General features: G+C 48.6%; 1 protein-coding gene across 1 annotated transcript; it reads left to right on the top strand.

The window, feature by feature from the left end:
* The first annotated feature begins 2,352 nt into the window (after positions 1-2,352).
* Positions 2,353-6,410, top strand: LOC130029136 (glycosylation-dependent cell adhesion molecule 1-like). Its single transcript, XM_056120003.1, has 3 exons — positions 2,353-2,413; positions 5,850-6,092; positions 6,280-6,410. Exons 1-3 carry the CDS (start codon positions 2,353-2,355, stop codon positions 6,408-6,410), a joined length of 435 nt encoding a protein of 144 aa, XP_055975978.1.
* Positions 6,411-19,206: the final 12,796 nt, after the last annotated feature.

Here is a 19,206-nt window from a genome sequence, read left to right as displayed (position 1 = left end):
GGACAAAGAACACCAATGTAAAAGAAATGAAAACACTCGAAGTCCTGGACAAGTTTATTGAATTGCTGGAATTAACCAAACTACTTCCAGTATTCTGTAATAGGAAACAGAATACCACTGTCTTTGTTTTGGGCAGCTAAAGAAGACTGTCCACTACTCAAGAGAGAGAACTTACCTGAGGCTACACAGGAAAATGAAGTTCTGGGCTGCATTCAAGATCTCTGTTTCAAAGTCAGTAGATAAGCGTCAGGCCACGGTTAAGTTTCAAAACTTGTGACACACTAGGTACTTAATATATAGCAGAATGCAATAATGGAAAAAAGTTAAGGTGCAAACAAGATCTGGTGGGACTGTAGCACTGTAGCACTGTCCTCCCGTGGTTCATTGATTTGCTCGAACAGGCACCAGTAATGTCTCACAACAAATTGTGAACTTGTTGTTACTGTTTTTAGCATACCGAATACATCATCAGTAGCTTACCGGGCTCTCCAGGAGGGGCAGAGGAATCAAACCCTGGTCGGTCGAGTGCAAGGCAAACACCCTACCCACTGTGCTAACACTCCAACCCAATGGAGAGACAGCAAAAGTAAAATGACCAACTGAGAGACACAATGGGGGGAAGACTGTGTTCACTCCAGAGAGGAGAGAATGTCTGATGTGGGTTATCCCAGCAGGGAGAGAGTGAGGGAAAGCACTGCTGACCGAAAATGCAGAACATAGTGTAACACTTTGGGGAATAGGGAGTTTATCCAGGGCAGGAGATGAGGTGAGAAAAGCGGGAGGACTTGAACAACTGGCCGAGGAGTTTGGCCTCTAACCTTTGGGTAGTGGTTAGTCCTTAAAGGCTTCTGAGTAGCAAAGTGCGTGACGTTCAGATGATTTCCTAGCCCTGGCATGGGAGATAGACAAGGATGGAGGATAGACTCCGGGCCAGAAGAACAGTGAGAAACTTCAATAGCCAAGTCTGGAGGTGATGGAGGTCTACCTTGGTGGATTATTATGGGCATTGAGGATAAACCAGCAGGGCTGAAACTGGGAGGAGGGAGGAAGTTGTGAATGCCTTCAGCTCTTCCTCGCTGTTCCTAAGTGCCCTGGGCAGTGGATGGGAGGCTGCCCTAAGGGGAAAACCAGGAAGAAGTGGAGGGAGGAAGCAGCCCAAGACAAACTTCCCCTACTTCCTGGACTTGCCTAAGGAGAAAGCTGGGCAAGAACAATTAGAGAGTTGATGCCAACCCCCCAGGCTTTCCTCTCCCACCTGGGAGGGAAGAAGAGGTGGGACTGGCACAGCCCAGGATTCCCTGAGGTCGACTGGTGTGACACTCAGAGACCTGACACTCAGTGGGACCCCACATACCTAGCAAGCCATGCTGTGTGTGAAGCAACAGGGCAGGTGGTGGCCCCCTTCCTCCCAGGGGGGATCCCAGCACAGATTGCAGAGAGACCACCTGAGCTGTGATCTAGAGGAGGGTACGGCAGCTCAGCTAGGACTGTCCCGGGCCTTGCGTCCTGGGCGCACCCCCACTTCGTTCTCCTCAGGAACGCTTGAGGAACCGTGACATCATCCCACTTCCACTTAGCCACTTCTAGACCCTTGGATGTGGCCGGAGAACTGGGTTCGCCTCTTCCAGTTTCACCATCACCCACATGGGAGACTCCACGTGAGCGGCCTCAGCTCGGTGAGCATGATCTTCTCTGCTTGAGAAATAACACGTCATTCACAAGCATCATGACCTAGACCCAATGTGCCATCTAACTAACTCGGGCCGGTGCCTGCATGGAGTGGGGACTCTTGGATATGACCTTATTCCCTCATTCCATGGCTGATGGGCATTTTCTCTGAATGCTGCAGTAAACAGCCTGACCCATTCTTTTTTTTCTCTCTCTCCTTTGCCTGATTTTTTCTCTGCACCAACTCCTTTCTAGGTACTAGGAAAACACAATCCCAACCATCATGAAAATTCCATCCTCCTGAGGGAGACAGATATTAATTAAATAATGATACAAGTGAAACTCAAATTAGCTGAGTGCCATGAAGGAGGGAAAAACCTCCCACTTTCATATCCCCAGGATTTTCAGAGATGGAACTGGTACACTCTTGGCTCAGCTAGGATGGAGGGATGCTGGGGACCTGACTTTCTTGTTAACTGGCTTCCCAGAATGTTCAGTTCCCCAAAAGAGACATATTCAGAACAGGGAACTTGGAAAGAGAAATCTGGAATGCTCCCAGGTCCAATCCTGAACCAGGCTTCTCAGAGCCCACCCCTTCCCCAACATACATAAAGGCCCTTCCCGGATGCATCTTCCACAGCACTTAGCAGCGCCCAGGAGAACAGATTCTGCTCCAACTCCATCATGAAGTTCCTCATCGTCCTGCTGCTGGCCAGCCTGGCTTACACCTCTCCTGTCCCTAACGGTGAGTTGGGTACCCCCACATTCCTCCTCTGTCCCGAGAGGTCAGTGAGTTGCCAGCCACACAGATTCAGCACAAAGGCATCCCTCAGTCTTTCTAATGGGCCGTGTGCAGAGCTAGAAAGATGTGGAATCAAAACCTCACACCTGTACTGACAGGTATGAAATCAGGGAAATGGGGAACCCGTGGCTTGGAGCCACACAAGCTAATCTGAACCCATGTCAGGGTGGACAATGTGTCAGTGGAGATTCAGAGTCGAGTCCAGCCTCTGATGGTGCTGAACAGCCTGAGACAGAGCCACCCGGGACCTCTCTGCTTCCTTTGCATAAATAAGGGCAGGATGAAATACTCATTCATTCTACAATACTTTGAGCACCTACTCTGTTCCGGGCACATAGGTGCTTGGGATATAGGAACAAAAGAGACCGAGATCTCAGTTGCCACTTCTAGGAGAAAGACACAGTATAAAATTATAAAGAGTGTTAGAAGTGCAAGGAGAAGACAGTGTGGGATGAGGGGAGATGGGGAAGCTTGGGGCAGGAGATGATTACATAGAACATCTCCTGGGTTAAATGTCTTGAGCGCTGGGGAGACCTTAACTCCTTATTTTTCAGAGCCACAAGATAAAATCCACTTGGAGACTCAACACGCAGATGCCGGTAAGTCCTAAGTTGATATACTTTTGTGTAGGTTGGTAGTGGTTAAAAGATGGTCTGAGTCCACCTGAGAAAGAAATATTGCCAAGATACTTCTACCTTGTATTAGACCTGAATCTCGCCTTCTGTACTAGTGGCTAAGATGTGGTGTCCAGGACCATTTGGAATATTGTTTTGCTTGGTTTGATTTAGATAGGTTCGGTTAGGTTGGCTTAGGCATGGATCACACCTGGTATCTGTTCCAGAGTTACTCCCTGCTCTGTGCTCAGACGTTATTCCTGGCAGTGCTCAGAGGACCAGTTCTGAGGATCAAGCACCAGCCTCCTGATTGCAAAGAAGGCTTTGCATATGTTCAGCCCATTTAGCTGTCTCTCTGCCCCTCAACTGCACTTAATGCTGGTTGTTAGTCATAGGAGATGGGAATGGGGACAACACCTTACACCCAAATTCTGGTGAGGAAGTCCATTCAGTTCACCATGAGGAGAGAATGTCATGGTTCTTATCTGCCCCAGGACCCGAAAGCCCCAGACCAAAGCCATGAACATGCTAGGATTCTGCTTTGTCAATTATCAATAAGCAGGTTTAATCTCAGAGTAGCTCCCTCCCACCCCAGTTTACCTGGGAGAAGGTCAAATTCATCAATATCCAGAATGCAAAGGGGGAAAGACAATAATTATAAAACCCTCCTATCACCAAACACTTGGACAAGTCTTTGCATGTTTTATTAAGTTTTGATTTTATTTTTATCGAATCACCGTGAGACACAGTACAAAGCTTTCATGTTCGAGTTTCAGTCATACAATGATCGAATATCCATCCCTCCACCAGTGCACATTTTCCACCACAATGTTCCCGGTATACCAACCCCCATCTTACCCCTCCCCCTGCTTCTATGGCAGACAATTTCCCCCATATTCTCTCTCTACTTTTGGGCATTATGTTTTGCAATACAGATACTGAGAGACTATTATGTTTGGTCCTTTCTCAACTTCCAGCACACATCTCCCATCCTAAGCTACCCTCCAACCATCATTGACTTAGTGGTCCTTTCTCTATTCCAGCTGCCTTATCTCCCAGCTCATGAGACAGGCTTCCAACGATGGAGCAATATTCCTGGCCCTGTCCTCGGGTGTCAGTCTCATATTAAGTTATTTTATATTCCACAAATGAGTGCAGTCATTCTATGTCTGTCCTTCTCTTTCTGACTCATTTCATTTAGCATGATACTCTCCATGACCATTCACTTATTCATGACTTCATCTTTCCTAAGAGCTGCATGGTATTCCATTGTGTAGATGTACCAAAGTTTCTTTCTCCAGTCATCTCTTCTCAGTCTTTGCATGGTGAATCTGTTTTAATTAGGAAAGTGGAATTTCCAATTACAGAAAGTGGAATTCCCTTTCAGCAGTACTCAAAACCAGGGATGCTGGGGCCAGAGAGATAACTCAAATGGTTGGGGTACAGGTTTTGCATGGAGAAAGCCTAGGTTCAATCCACAACCCAATCTGGTTCCCTTGAGCATGACCAAGAACACCTTAAAGCACCAAGCAGTAGATGGCCCACTGAGTACAGTGTTGCTCCCACCCTCCTTTCCCACACCAGACCCCACACACACACTCACACACACATAAACTAAAAGTCAGATAAGGAACGATAGGGAATGTGGCCTGGTGTTTGGGCTCGGTAGCCAGCTTACAGACATGAAACTGGAGTTTGATCCTCCCACACACACTACCCCACATCCCAAGTGTGATTACCTCTGGTGACTTCCAGCACCACAACCAAGTGAGGTCATCACTGTGTCACTGTCATCCCGTTGTTCATCGATTTCCTCGAGCAGGCACCAGTAACGTCTCCTTCATCCTAGCCCTGAGATTTTAGAAAGGGACACATTCGAGGCTCTTTGAGGGTCAGGAGAATGAGAACCATCATTGTTACTGGTTTTTGGCTTATTGAACACGCCACGGGGAGTTTGCCAGACTCTGCCGTGTGGCAGGATACTCTCGGTAGCCTGCCAGGTTCTCCGGAGTAAGAACTAGATAATAAGCTTCCGGGAGCTGGGTTTTATAGTCTCTGGGTCTTGGCCGTTGATGGGATTACACGGTGCCAGGGGCAGTTGGTGGGTGTCACGCCTACATACTGGAAGATGGGGAATCTGGGTGGAGAAGGCCCAGACCTCGGGACTGAGGTCATCACAGAAACCAAAATTTAAAAAGGGTGGGGAGAAGGAAGGAGACAAAGATGTGCCATTTAGGTGCACTTATAGCACAGCGGGTAGGGTGTCTGCCTTACAAGCGGCCAACATGGCCGACCCGAGTTCAATTCCTCCGCCCCTCTCGGAGAGCCCGGCAAGCTACCGAGAGTATTCGATATGCCAGACACAGTAACAACAAAGTCTCCAATGGAGACGTTACTGGGCCCGCTCGAGCAAATCGACGATCAACGGGAGGGCCTTTACCTTTACCTTTTAAATTTGGACCCTGATTGGAACCGGAGGCATAACACAGCAGGCAGAGTGCTTGCCTTGCTTACAGTTGACCCGGGTTCAATCTCCAACACTCTACATGGTCCTCCAAGTCCCTAAGAATGAACCCTGAGCACAGAGCCAACAGTAAGCCATGAGCACAGCCAGGTGTGGTCCAAAAAAATCAAAATGAAATGAAATGTGGATCCTGGTTGTATGCTAATATGGCAATGATTCCGTGATGATCTCCTCCACCTGTTAAGCTAACTGCCTCTCCCAAACGTTTTCTGTGTCCTTCACCCCCCCAACACACACACAGTTGCCCAACTCAATCACCGCAGCGTACATCCTAAAAAGGACCAAGTCGCCAGTGAGGACCTTTATGCAGAGTCATCCATCTCCAAAGAAGAGATTGTTTCCAGAGACGATGCTGTGATCAAGTTTGTCAAGAAAGTAATGGATTCTGGGACTGAACTGCTTCACTCCATTGCCCAGAAGGTCTTCAAAAAGGTTGACCTCCAATTAGAAGAGAGTGAAGAACACATTCCCAAGACCAAGACCGGTAAGGGCCTGGGGAGAGGCTAAGGAGGAGAAAAAAGGGCGGGTCATTTTTTTTTCTTTTTAAGAAAAAAACGTAAGTTCCATGAGATCCAAGAAATGTATTGATTGCCTATGCCTACGCTGAACTGGATGAGGAGAGGGTTGTATAATTAGCTTTACCCTGACATTTCCCTTCCAATATTCCCCAGTAACCATCTCCGAGGGAAAACTGGCTGAATTCGCGGAGCAAATCAAGAAGGACCTGAAAGAAGCCTTGAAAAAGTACGCTGACATCATAAACAAATTTTTCCCTCCTACCCCTAAAGCCGAAAATCCCTAAAGAGGAGGATGACAGCACCCCAGTTTGGGACACGGGAGGCACATACAGAACCCATACTCCCTTCCCCCCCACCCCTCACCCTCTCTTGGTCCCACAAATTCCTTATTAAAGTGCTGCATCCTGGGCCAGACTCTCCGATGGATTTGTTGAACTAGGATGGACACAAAGAGATCCTCACTCCACTGGAATTTTTTTCCTGGTTACCCCGATCTTTGCCTCTCAGAAAGCCCGGCAAGCTACCGAGAGTATCCCGCCCACACAGGCAGAGCCTGGCAAGCTCCCCATGGTGTATTCGATATGCCAAGAACAGTAACTATAACAGGTCTCACTCCCCTGAATCTGAAAGAGCCTCCAATCGTTGGGAAAGGCGAGTAAGGAGAGGCTGCTACAATCTCAGGGCTGGGATGAATAGAGACGTTACTGGCGACCACTCGAGTAAATCGATGAACAGTGGGATGACAGTGACAGTGATACAGTGATACCCCAATCTTTGGTTTCAAACCTTTCCTCTTTCCACTTTGACACTTATTCAGGTCTCCACATCCAAAAGAGCCCCTGTAAAGTCTCAGACTCCACAAATGCCTTCTCTCCGACCCCTACCACCAGGCTTCCCCACCCCTCCAGCCTTCACCCCTCCAGTCTTCTGCACCCCTCCAGCCAGCGGCCCTCCGTTCCACCACCTGCTGCAAGTCCTCTTTCAGAACTCACTGGCACCACGTTCTTCCTTACCCCTCACTCTTCACTCTACCTACGGAATTGGCCACAAGTCCCCTTCTTCGAAACCTGCTCCTCGCTGACTCCTATGTTGCTCAGCTCCAATCCTTCAAGCTCTCCGATCCGGTCCCTGGTGCCTTGGTGCCCACCTTCTCTCACCCTTTACCCTCTTCCCACCCTTCTCCTTTACCTGCCAAGACTTCGGCTTTGCTCCAGAATGGAGGACGCGTATTCCCTGACTCGTGTCCCACAGGCACCCGCTAACGGTTCGCTGTGTGCTGGACTCGTCTAACTTTGTACCGGGCAAGGCCAGGTTTATCAGTTGTCTCACAGAAAACCAGCTCTTGGCAAGGGGTTTAGTGCAGCAAAGTTTTGTTTTTGGAGGCAACAACCCAGGAAAATAGCAGAGCCTCCAGGCTTCTTGTTTGTTTGTTTGTTTGTTTTACTTTTTGGGTCACACCTAGCAATGCACATCCCAGAATCCCATACTCCTGGCTTTGCACTCAGGAATTACTCCTGGCGGTGTTCAGGGGACTATATGGGATGCTGGGAATCGAACCCGGGTTGGCTGCGTGCAAGGCAAATGCCCTACCTGCTGTGCTATCGCTCCAGCCCTGAGCTTCCAGGTTTAAAAATAATAATAAAATAAAATAAAGGCAACCTCTTGGCCATATGGTCCCACAGGTCTGGTATGCAGAGGACTAAATTCATGGTTGCCCCCACCCCATCCCCCTCCCACTATCAGGATAGTCCTCTTGGGCCCCCAAACACTAATCACTTGTGATTCTGGTGGGTACCAGCAGCACTGGGCTTAAGGGACCTGAAGATCTAAATGTGAAGATCTAAAGATGGCTCCAAAAACTTTCGTGTCTGCTTGATTGCTAGACACATTCTGAATTACTTGTCTGGGTACAGCCAGATCCCTGCTGTTAACAGCTCTCAGTTCTAGGAACAAAGTCTGGAAAGAAGACTGCATGTCAGGCCACTTGGGTCAATAAATTGAAATAGCAGGGGTTGTACTCAGCGTACTCCTACCCAGCACAGGAGGGAAGAATGTGGCCTTCCCTAGGTTTGGGCAAGGGGCAATCAAGAAATAACATTGATGGGGCTGGAGTGATAGCACAGTGGGTAGGGCGTTTGCCTTGCACGCAGCAAACCCGGGTTCGAGTCCCAGCATCCCATATGATCCCCCAAGCACCGCCAAGAGTAATTCTTCAGTGCAGAGCCAGGAGTAACCCCTGTGCATCACCGGGTGCAACCCCAAAAAGAAAAGAAAAAAAAGAAATAACACTGGCAACGCCAACCCCCAACAACACTACCTTTTAAGATTTCTTCAATACCTGGGAGTCAGAGAGATACTACAGCACATGTCTGGCCCAGGCTCAACCCCTGTCACTGCATATGGTCTCCTGGGTCCCACTAAAAGTGATCCCTGAGCACAGAGACAAGAGTGATCGCTGAGCACAACCAGGTATGGCCCAAAAATACCCCCCCCTGCAAAAAAAAAAGATAAAGAAAAAGACAGACACTAGAGTTTTTGGTATTATAGCAAATGACATGAGGACCATTAATGGGCTCAAAGCACAGTATCGCCTTACAAATGACTAGACCGATGTGCTATAAACCTCAATCCAGGGCTCTCTGTCAAAGTCGGATAAGAGATCTCAGGACAAAAGGGTCTCCTGCTCCCCTCCAGGATTCGAAGACATCTATTGAGACATCCTGGAGATGCCTTTGCCAGGCTCTTGCCTAAAAGATGGTTTAGTCTTCCCCAAAGGGAGTACAGAAGGAAGGAATATAAAAGTGGGCTGGAAAGCATTCCCTCCAACCTGCCCCTATTGTGGGAAGAGGAAAGCCATCTGAAGAGGAAAGCCACCAACCCAGTGTCTTTTCTCGACCCTTTGGCCTTAGCAGGTGGGTCCGTGATTTGCCCTCAGACACAGGGGCAGTGGGAGGGCAAGCGAAGGTGCCCGCGCATTCAGCACCACCTCCCGCTCTGCAGATCTGTAACCATTTGGGAACCACTAAAAGTGGCATGATGATCGGGTCCCCTGATTTTTAGGGTTCCTACGGACTGATAGGAAGGAAACAAAAAGTGCTTTACCCATTTACTTAATTCTCACAAAAGAAAAAAAAAAGGAGCTGGAGCCATAGCACAGAGGGGAGGGCATTTGCCTTGCACGCAGCCTACCCGGGTTCAATTCCCAGCGTCCCATAGGGTCCCCTGAGCACCGCCAGGAATCATTCCTGAGTGCATGAGCCAGGAGTAACCCCTGAGCATTGCTGGGTGTGACCCAAAAAGCAAAAGCAAAAAAAAAAAAAACCTAATTTTCTGGTAAATAAATAGCAGCTTCAGATTCTCACCAGTATTGTTTGTAAATTCTCCTGGATTGAGAATGGGGCATTTTAATGTTGAATTGGATTCAACCAGGACACAGATTCACTCCCACAGTGCCCTTAACTAAGTTTCCCCTCTCCAATCAGCTGTTAGGATGCTCGGCCTGTGCGTTACTGTAAGGTTTGCTTGGGACCAAATGGCAGCCGACTGATGAAATATAGGCATTCCCAGAATCAAAGACCACCCTGACCCCTCAGGCACCAAAAACAGGGCTTATGGCCCCTCCCAAGCCTGGTAGCCCCCAGACTATACCCTGTGTTTACCAGGCACACCACTCCCACTGGTCTTTGTTACCTTTCTGGTCCAGGATAACTTAAATCCCTCTCAGCGTCTCCCGAACATCTGGCTTGTAGGGTCCACCAGAAGTGCGCCCCAATAAACTTTTATTTCTTCACTTTACTCATTTCTGTTGCTCAGCGCCGGATGAGGTCTCAGAACTATCAGAACAACACTCATCGGTAGCATGAAGTGTCAAGTAAGAGGCTGGAGCAATAGGAGATAGGGCATTTTCCTTGTACACACAAGCTGGGGATCGATCTTCACAGCCCATATGGTCTCCCACCCCCACGGCGGCTAACTCCTGAGCTCAGAGTCAGAAGTAAGCCCTGAGCATCACCAAGTATGGTCCAAAAACAAAAAAAAAAAAAAACAAACATAAAAGATTCAAATAATACAACATCCACAGAAAAATATCCCAAACTGAAATTGAGGCTTTTCAAAAGTAACAAAGAAACTTTAAATGCACTTTTTAAAAAAATTAAAATACAAAGACTCAAAGTCCAAATTGCTTCTTTTCTAGTTTCTTGTTCCTTTCTCTCTTAAAGGAATTCAGCTTTGTCAAGAGACCTAGGCAACCCCTCCTAGATACTTCTGCCAAAGTCAGGTCTCTATGACCCCAACCAGCTGCCAGGACCACAGCAGGGTCTCAGCACCTGCGAAAACTTTGTGACCTCTTAGACTGGATTGGGAGTGGGTTTTTTCTGTGAACCCTGCTGCTGCATAGACTAGGGTCTGTCTGTGGAGGAGAAGACGGGATACATGCACTCTCTCTTATTCCTCAGCTTCTCCATGTGTGGGGTGGGGAAGGTCATATACCTGCTTTCCTTCACTGCCCTGACCTGGGGAAGACAACCCTTTACTTCTAAAGTCGAAGGGACTGTGGTGAGAACTCATCCTAGTGAGAAGGAGTGTAGTAGTGGCAGCTCCTGGCTTAGAGTGTAGTCCCTGGGGGAGGGGGGAGGGAGGGAGTTATGCCTGGGGGGTGAAGAAATTCTTCACACACCCCCACCCCTTGGAAAAGGTGACATTCATGTGCCTGGGCCGTAGTATAACAGTTAAGGCACTTGCTTTGCTTGTGGCTGACTTGGGTTCAATCCCTGAACTCAGGGTCAATGTGGTCCCCCACCAGGAGTGACCTCTGGTGTACAACCAGGCATAAGCCCTGAGCACTGCTGGGTGTGGTCCCAAAGAATAAAATAAAATGTGACATTCCTCCAATGCCTCCAAAGCTGATTCAACTCAACCCCAAGTAGATTGTGGTCCCTGGGTTTTAAAGCCAGCATCCGTGGGCCCCAACAGCACAGCACCATAGCAATCCCAGGAACCATCTCCTAGAAGACGACTACACATCTCCTTGAATCAACAAAAGGATTCTTGCCTGGGGACCTGAGAATGTGCTTATGCTTCTAAGAATATTCTTGGGGTCCCAGGCAATTTTGCATCCAGAACCTATGCCTGGTTTTGGAGTAGGGAATCAGGTGGGAGACACCCATGGCCACCAACTTCAGAAGTCATCAAATCAAGTGAGGTTTGGGAAGATAGAATCTGAGAAGAGTCACCTTGCCTGCCAGTGGGAAATGGAGATCCCCTCACTGGAGATGATTCGCACACAGAAATAAAGGCCCTGAGAAAACCCCCAGTATGGAGGCTGGGGCAATAAGTACCGTGTGTAGCATGCAGCCAACCTGGGTTACTGTTCCGCTGTTACAGAGGCAGGAGTAAGCCCTGAGCACAACTGGTGATGCCCAAAAGACAAAATAGGAAAGGGAGGGGGAAGGAAGGGAGGGGTGGAGAGGAGAAGAGAAGAGAGGGGAGGGGAGGGGGAGGAAAAAGGAGGACAGGGGAGGGGAGGACGGGGGGGGGGGAGCATCAGGGAGGGGAGGCCACACACCCCACTGGACAGTAGGACTAAGATATTGTAGTTCTTTTCTTCTGCTCTATGGCTCCCCGTTTCACGCTCCCTGGACGTTTCAGAAATAATAGATTTCTGTGGGATTTTTGGTGGAAGCAAACAGGGCAGGGTAGGGTGGGGCTCCTGATTTTAATCCTTTCTTCACCTGTGGTTGGTGGGAGCAAGCAGAGAATCTCTGTCCCTCAGTCAAAGGACAAAGAACCTCTGGCTCCGGGCACATCTCTTTGATTCCACTGTTCTTCCTGCATTAACATATGCCTCAGAGACCTGGGCCATACGCAAACAGGATGAGAACGCTATTCAGGTCTCCCAAAAAGAAATCGAAAGAGCTATGCTTGGAGTATCACGTTTCACTCAAATGAGAGAACGAATCCGGAGTTCTGACATCCGTCGACGATCAAGGATCAGGGACGCTGTCTCATTTGCCAAGGTGTCGAAAATCAGATGGGCTGGTCACGTAATGAGATTTAAAGACGACCGCTGGACTAGAGCCGTTACCAACTGGATTCCACAGGATGTCAAAAGACCGCGTGGCCGCCCACTTACCAGATGGTCAGACTTCTTCGTCAAGATCATGAATGATCGGTTTGAGGCCCTTCATGTTCCCGGAGCGAACAGATGCCATTGGGCTACACTAGCACGCAACAGGGACAAATGGAGATGTTACTGGCACCCGCTCAAGCAAATCGACGATTAATGGGAAGTCAAGTCAAGTCAAGTGTGGGATTTTTGAGAGACGGAGCAAAGAAATGTTTTTAGGATTTAAGATGCAAAGAAAGTTGTGGAGGGGGTTCCACAACCACACGGCCTTGGGTGTGCGGAGTGTGGGGCTCTGAGTGGTGTGGCCAGTGGGAGGAGCCTCTCTCAGCCTCGCTACCCCTGAGCATCATCAACCCTCTGCACAGGGGCCGGGGATGTGTGTGGCCAGGACAGAAGAGGAGCAGGCTCCTCCTGACACCCTGGACAGTCAGAATCAATTCTTAACGCCAGCAACGCACAGCAGAAACTTAGAGGCCTCCAACAGAAGAGAGAAAACCTTGACCTCACCTCACAGGGATGAACTCAGTCTGTGCCAGAAGTCCGGCTGGGCACCCACCAGGCATCTAGTCCACCTGGCGACAAGCTCTTTGGAGTTCCCAACACAAAAATTTAAACTGTACTTAAGAGACTCTCCCAGGGAAAAATAAAAATGAGTTTACCATTAGGGGTTGGGGTCACGCCTACTATCTGTTCCCTCAAAATGGGAAGTTGAAGGTGATTCTGTCCTCTTGTCAACATTTGAATAATGCTCGTGGGCGTCTCTTTTTTAACTGGATATGCAAGATCTGGGTGTGTGATTTCCTTGGGAGTGTGTTTGATCGGCTCAGGATCCTGTCACCACTTATTCAGAGCCTGTGTCTGCAGGTCAGGGCCAAGCCCTTCTCAGAACTTCTTACACCGGACATGAAGATTCTTTCCCTTAGGCTAGAAAAGCAATTTTCTAGAAGTTTCCAGGCTCCAGGCTCCCTCTAGTGGTCTCACTAGGCTTTGAACCATTGTTAAATCTAAACCACTGCCCTCCTTAATTAAAAAAAAAAAAAGTTTGGGGGGGATTTGGTTTGGTGCTGGGAATGGAACTCAAGACCTCACACATATTCTCTACGCCGGCTATCTCCCAGTGGTTACCTCTACCAGGCCTGTCCTTAAAAACATTTAGATGTGAGACCTTTTTCTTTAATAAATCTCAAGATATTCTTCTACAAACACAAGAAATGTTTTTCTCCCAAGAAAATCTTATTTGTTCCCACAATTCAGCCAACAGAATTAGCTCTCTTTTCCCCCTTTCTTTGTGATTTTGCTCACTACAAAACCAAGATTCATATCTCAAATGGGTCCCTCGTCTCCTTCATTCCCCGAAAAAGTCTGATTTCTAGAAATCAGAAGACTCTTATTTCTAGAGTCTTCCACATATAAGACTTAGTCATTTCTGTTTTATGCTTCGGGTGTTTAACTGATTTTTTTTCTTCCTCCACCACTTTCACCCATATTCAAATTCCCTCTTTACTGTGGTTGGAAGCTTGCCATAAGCTGGGGGGCAGGGCGGGGGAAGCAATTCAAATAGAGAAGAGGAGAAGAGACCACCGTGGCAATGACCGTTAGCAATGATCTCTCTGGACAAGAACTGAGTGCTAAGAAGTGACAAGGGGATATGCACGATAACCTTTAAGTATCTGTATTGCAAAGCATAATGCCCAAAAGGAGAGAGACAGAGACAGAGACAGACAGACAGACAGACAGAGATAGAGACAGAGAAGAAAAGTGTCTGCCATAGAAGGATGCTGGGGGGAAGTGGGGTGGCAGGAGGGACACTGGGAACTGGGGACATTGGTGGTGAGAAATATACACTAGTGAAGGGACAGATGTTGGAACATTGTATGACTGAAACCTAATCACAAAAAAACTTTGTAATGTGTATCTCATGGTGATTCAATAAAAATATTTTTAATAAAATAAAATCATGTTCACTATTAGGAACAAAAACAGGGGAAAAAATAAAATAAAATCCCCTCTTCATCATGGACCCTGGTCTACTTAATCTGCGTGAAGCCAGCCACGCCTCTGCAGTTAATCCCTACAGTGGACCTCGGCGATCACAACCCCGGCCAGGGTTTAATAAATGTGCAGTCCCGAGCCAACATGAAGCCCTGTGCTAGGAAATAATTCTGGGAATTTGTGGAACCAGCCATAAATTAAATACTTCATGGCTCCCTTTGTGACCCTAAGTATAATTCAAAACAAAGCAGTCAATCAAAATGTGAGAGGGCCAACCTAGCATCACTTACTGATGGTGACACAAATAACCTGAAGCCAAAAGTTCCCACACACTCCTGCACTCTGCTCCCATATGGAACTGGGACTAACTCCATTTCGACCTTGGTTGCACCATAAACTGTCGGTCAAAGTTACCCTCAGAGTCTTTGCCTGTTGGAGTTCACGTCATCGAGTTCCCCAGGCCAGTCTTTGACTTTACCATCAGACTCTGGGGAGGTCCCCCCGTGGGTCAACCCTCCACCTCCTCTGAATCTGGCCTCGGGAAAAAGTGCCCAGAGAAGAGAAAACTATTTTCAAAAACAACAACCCACCCCCCAAAAAAACCCTAAGTGTCTGCTTTATTGATGGCCAGATGAGTGCAGATCACCTCACTGCTGAGGGGAGAAAGCAGTTGAGACAGGCACCCGAAACAAGCCCCCTCATCTGCCTCCCTGCCTAAGCCACTGGACAAAGGGGGCTGAGCAAACACCCTCTAAGGGAAGCAGGGGCGAGTGTCTGCATGGGGAGGGGCAGCAGAGAGAGAATGCTCTTCGTTATTCTGGAACATTCTAGGTAACGCCTTCAATCCACTGCTTGGTGAAACACATCCAATAAAGCCCTGCTCACAGCTGCCATAGCTCACCGCCCCCTGCGGGAGCGAGCCGTCTTCCCCCGCTGAGGGAAGATCCTTTCATCTGGTATCAGTTTGCCAATTGTAATTGCAAATTATAAGTGACACAAACATAAATAACTTAAAACAACACGAATGTGTTATCTAGAAGTCCAGGTCAGAAGTCCACTGACTTCTCACCAAGGGGTCTCACTGAGCTAAAAAGTAGGGTGTCAGCAGAGCTACATTCCTCTCTGGAGGCTCTGGAGGAGAATGTTTTCTTGTCCTCCGAAGCCTCCAGGGTGCCTCCATGTCCCTCTGCTCGTGGCCTGTTCTCCCACCTCCAACGCCATTCCCCTCTGCTCACATTCTTCCCACTTTGCCATCAACCCAGTTCTCTACTCTGATTTCCTCTTCCACATATGAGGAGAATGTGATTCCATTGGGCTGGAGCAATAGCACAGCGGCAGGGCGTTTGCCTTGCAAGCGACCAACATGGCCAACCCGAGTTCGATTCCTCCACCCCTCTCGGAGAGCCCGGCAAGCTACCAAGAGTATCTCGCCCGCACGGCAAAGCCTGGCAAGCTACCCGTGACATATTCAGTGTGCCAAACACAGTAACAATTGTCACAATGGAGACGTTACTGGGCCTGCTCGAGCAAATCGATGAACAATGGGAGGACAGTGATTCCACTAAACCATTAAACCTGCCCAATAATCTAAAGATGGCTTCCTTTATTTTCTCCAGTTTTTGGGCCACACCCAGCAGTGCTCAGGGATTAGTCCTGGCTTTCTGCTCAAGGGTCACTATCAGCTCTGCTCTGGGGACAATATGTAGCGTCAAGGATCAGACCTGGGTCAGTTGCATGCAAGGCAAGGTCCCTACCTACTGTATTATTGCTCCAGCCCCAACATCCCATTTTAAATCAGATGACTAGCAACCTTAGTTTTCCTTTGCCGTGTAACCTAACATAAGCACAGACACTGGGGTTAGGATATGGACATCTTTGGGTACCATTATTTCATCTGCTTCAATGGGTTAGCTATCACTCACAACTCTTAGCCCTTGACCCCACAAGAATCAGTCACTGAACCATCCAGTTAGAGACTGAGGCATATACCCAGTCCTGATTGTTCTTAAAGAAAGCTCCTCTGGCCACCAGGACTTCCTTATTCACACTCCCAATCTCACTCATCTCTGTGTTCCCCTATTCCAAGTCCTCTGGCCAAAATACCTCCAAAACCCTTTTGTTGCACCATATCCTCTTATTTTGAGGGCTGTTTCTATTGCCAGTGCTCAAGGAACCATATGGCTGCCAGGAATAGAACCTGGGTTGGCCATGCAAGGCAAGCACTTAACCACTGTGCTCTCTCTCTGGACCTTCTATTGCCTAATCTTAAATTTAAGCTTTCCTAAGAATCCCACAGCCTCTACAAGCCTCTCATGTGGAAGCTGCTCCTTCCTCTACCACCAACCATTACAGAGCAGGAGGTAGGAAGAAAAGCAATCTTCCTTGTCCCTTGTTGCGGAAGCCCGGTTCTTTGCAACTCAAGAAATAGAAATTAATTAAAGGTAGGTGGACATGGAGAGTATCGTGCTGAGTGAAATGAGTCAGAAGGAGACGGACAGACATGAAATGATTGCACTCGTTTGTGGGACATAAAAAAACATAATATGAGACGCTTATTACCCAAGGTAGAAACAAGGGCCAGGAGAACTGGCCCACGGTTGGAAGTTTGCCACAAGTAGGGGGAAGAGGGAAGTTAGGACAGAGGAGGGACCGCTATGACAATGACAGTTGGAAATGATCACTCTGGACAAGAACCGAGTGCTGAAAGGAGATAAAGGAGATACATCTTTCAGTACCTGCACTGCAAACCATAATTTCCAAAAGGAAAGAAAGAGAGAGAGAGAGAGAGAGAGAGAGAGGTGCCTGCCTGTGGGGGTGGGGGTGGAGAAATGGAAACTGAGAACAGTGATGGGGGAAACGTACGCTGGTGAAGGAATGGGTGTTGGAACGTTGTATGACTGAAACTCCATCGTGAACAACTTTGTAACTGTGTATCTCACAGTGATTTAATAAGAAAGCAAGAAAGAAAGAAAGAGAGGGAGGAAGGGAGGAGGAAGGAAGGAAGGAAGGAAGGAAGGGAGGGAGGGAGGGAGGGAGGGAGGGAGAAAGGAATGAAGGAAGGAAGGAAGGAAGGAAAGAAGGAAGGAAGGAAGGAAGGAAGGAAGGAAGGAAGGAAGGGGGAGGGAGGGAGGGAGGGAGGGAGGGAGGGAGGGAGGGAGGGAGGAAGGAAGGAAGGAAGGAAGGAAGGAAGGAAGGAAGGAAGGAGAGAGAGAGGAAGGGAGGAAGGAAGGAGGGAGGAAGGGAAAGAAAGAAAGAAAGAAAGAAAGAAAGAAAGAAAGAAAGAAAGAGAGAGAAAGAAAGAGAGAGAAAGAAAGAAAGAAAGAAAGAAGAAGAAAGAAAGAAAGAAAGAAAGAAAGAAAGAAAGAAAGAAAGAAGCCAAAACTTTTTCTCAGTAAAGTTTCCTTGGGAAGGACAGGGAGAGAGGACAGGCTCCCTCATGAATGTCCCCCAAAGCCAGCCTGGTCATGGGTTTAAGCTCTCATGTGAGCTTTGAAAGCATCTGGATGTAGAAAGCATCCAGCCAATGAGACAGTTTTCTGGTCTGTCACCAGGAAGTGGTGCACGCAGCCCCTAGAACTGCACACGGTTCTGAAGAGTGGCGCACGGGATGTCAGGAGGTGTGTGCCAGTGGAGACAGAACTGGCCCAGATGACAGAACTGCTCAGAAACTGCTCAGGAACACCCCCCAGGAAGGTCAGACGGCAAAGAATTTGCCAAGTGCCAGGACTGGCCCCGTGGGTGATCAGGCAGAATCTGTCCTGAAAAAGCCTGATCAGCTTGCCCTGAAGAATTTGTAGGCTGGGCAGTGTTCTGCCTTGCAGCAAGTTCTCGGAGGTTGGTTCTTGGCAAGTTCTCAGAACTTTGGTTTGTGGGAATGACTGGGGGTGGGGGGTTACACATGCCTGGGGGCAGTGTTTGAACACATTCTGACTCAGGCGGAAGGGCTGGGGTCACATCTGGGTTGCAGTAGGCCAACAAACATACGATTTCGTGGTGGCGTCACAGGTACACAGGGGTCAGTTTGGGGAACAGTCTCCTGTCAGAGCAGGTGCTTGGCCACTGAGCTGCTCTGGGAGTCAAGCTGGGCTTCTTTTTTGTTTCTTTTTCGGTCACACCTGGCGCTGCTTAGGGGTCATTCCTGGCTCATGCACTCAGGAATCACTCCTGGCGGTGCTCGAAGAACCGTATGAGATGCTGGGAATCGAACCCGGGTTGGCCGTGTGCAAGGCAAATGCCCTCCCCACTGTGCTATCTCTCCAGCCCTGGGCTGGGCTTCTTGATGAGCCACTAAGTTCAGTCCTTCCTTCTCACACATCCTAAACTGCTGCTTCTCCTTCCATCCTTAGAGGCTCAGGACACAGCCGCCACCTGCCCCACTCAGTCCACCCTCCTGATCAATGCGGTGAGACTGTGCCAGCATCCTCCAGAACCTTCCATAACACAGCATCTTTCCCAGCTCAGGGTTTTCAGCCCTGGGCTTCCCTGCTTAGAACCCTGGTCCTCTTTCTCTTGTCTAGCGTCTCCTTGTCATCTTCCCATGGGTAAGAAATGGTTGCCCAAGTCTCAGATCAAAAAAAAAATTTTTTTTTTCTTTTTGCTTTTTGAGTCACACACAGGGGTTACTCCTGGCTCATGCACTCAGGAATTACTCCTGGCAATGCTCAGGGGACCACATGGGATGCTGGGAATCGAACCCGGGTCGGCTGCATACAAGGCAAACGCCCTATCTGCTGTGCTATCGCTCCAGCCCCATGGCTCAAAATTTTTATCTTCTTAGAAAGAACTTCCTGGCCACCCCACCCAGTGCCCACCCCCACTTACCCTCCCCCCGTTCCTCCTGCCACTTCACCTTGCCCATTGCTTGTCCTGAGCACCTTCAACAGGAATTCCGACGCACACAGTTGACAGCCAGTGAACAGATCTGACTGAATCCCTGGTGATATTAAGAAAAGCAAATTTCA

Source organism: Sorex fumeus, unplaced genomic scaffold (assembly GCF_029834395.1).
Source record: "Sorex fumeus unplaced genomic scaffold, SorFum_2.1 ptg000042l, whole genome shotgun sequence".
Lineage (NCBI taxonomy): Eukaryota > Metazoa > Chordata > Mammalia > Eulipotyphla > Soricidae > Sorex > Sorex fumeus.
Note: the sequence above shows the minus strand (reverse complement) of the source record. Positions and strands in the feature narration are given on the sequence as shown.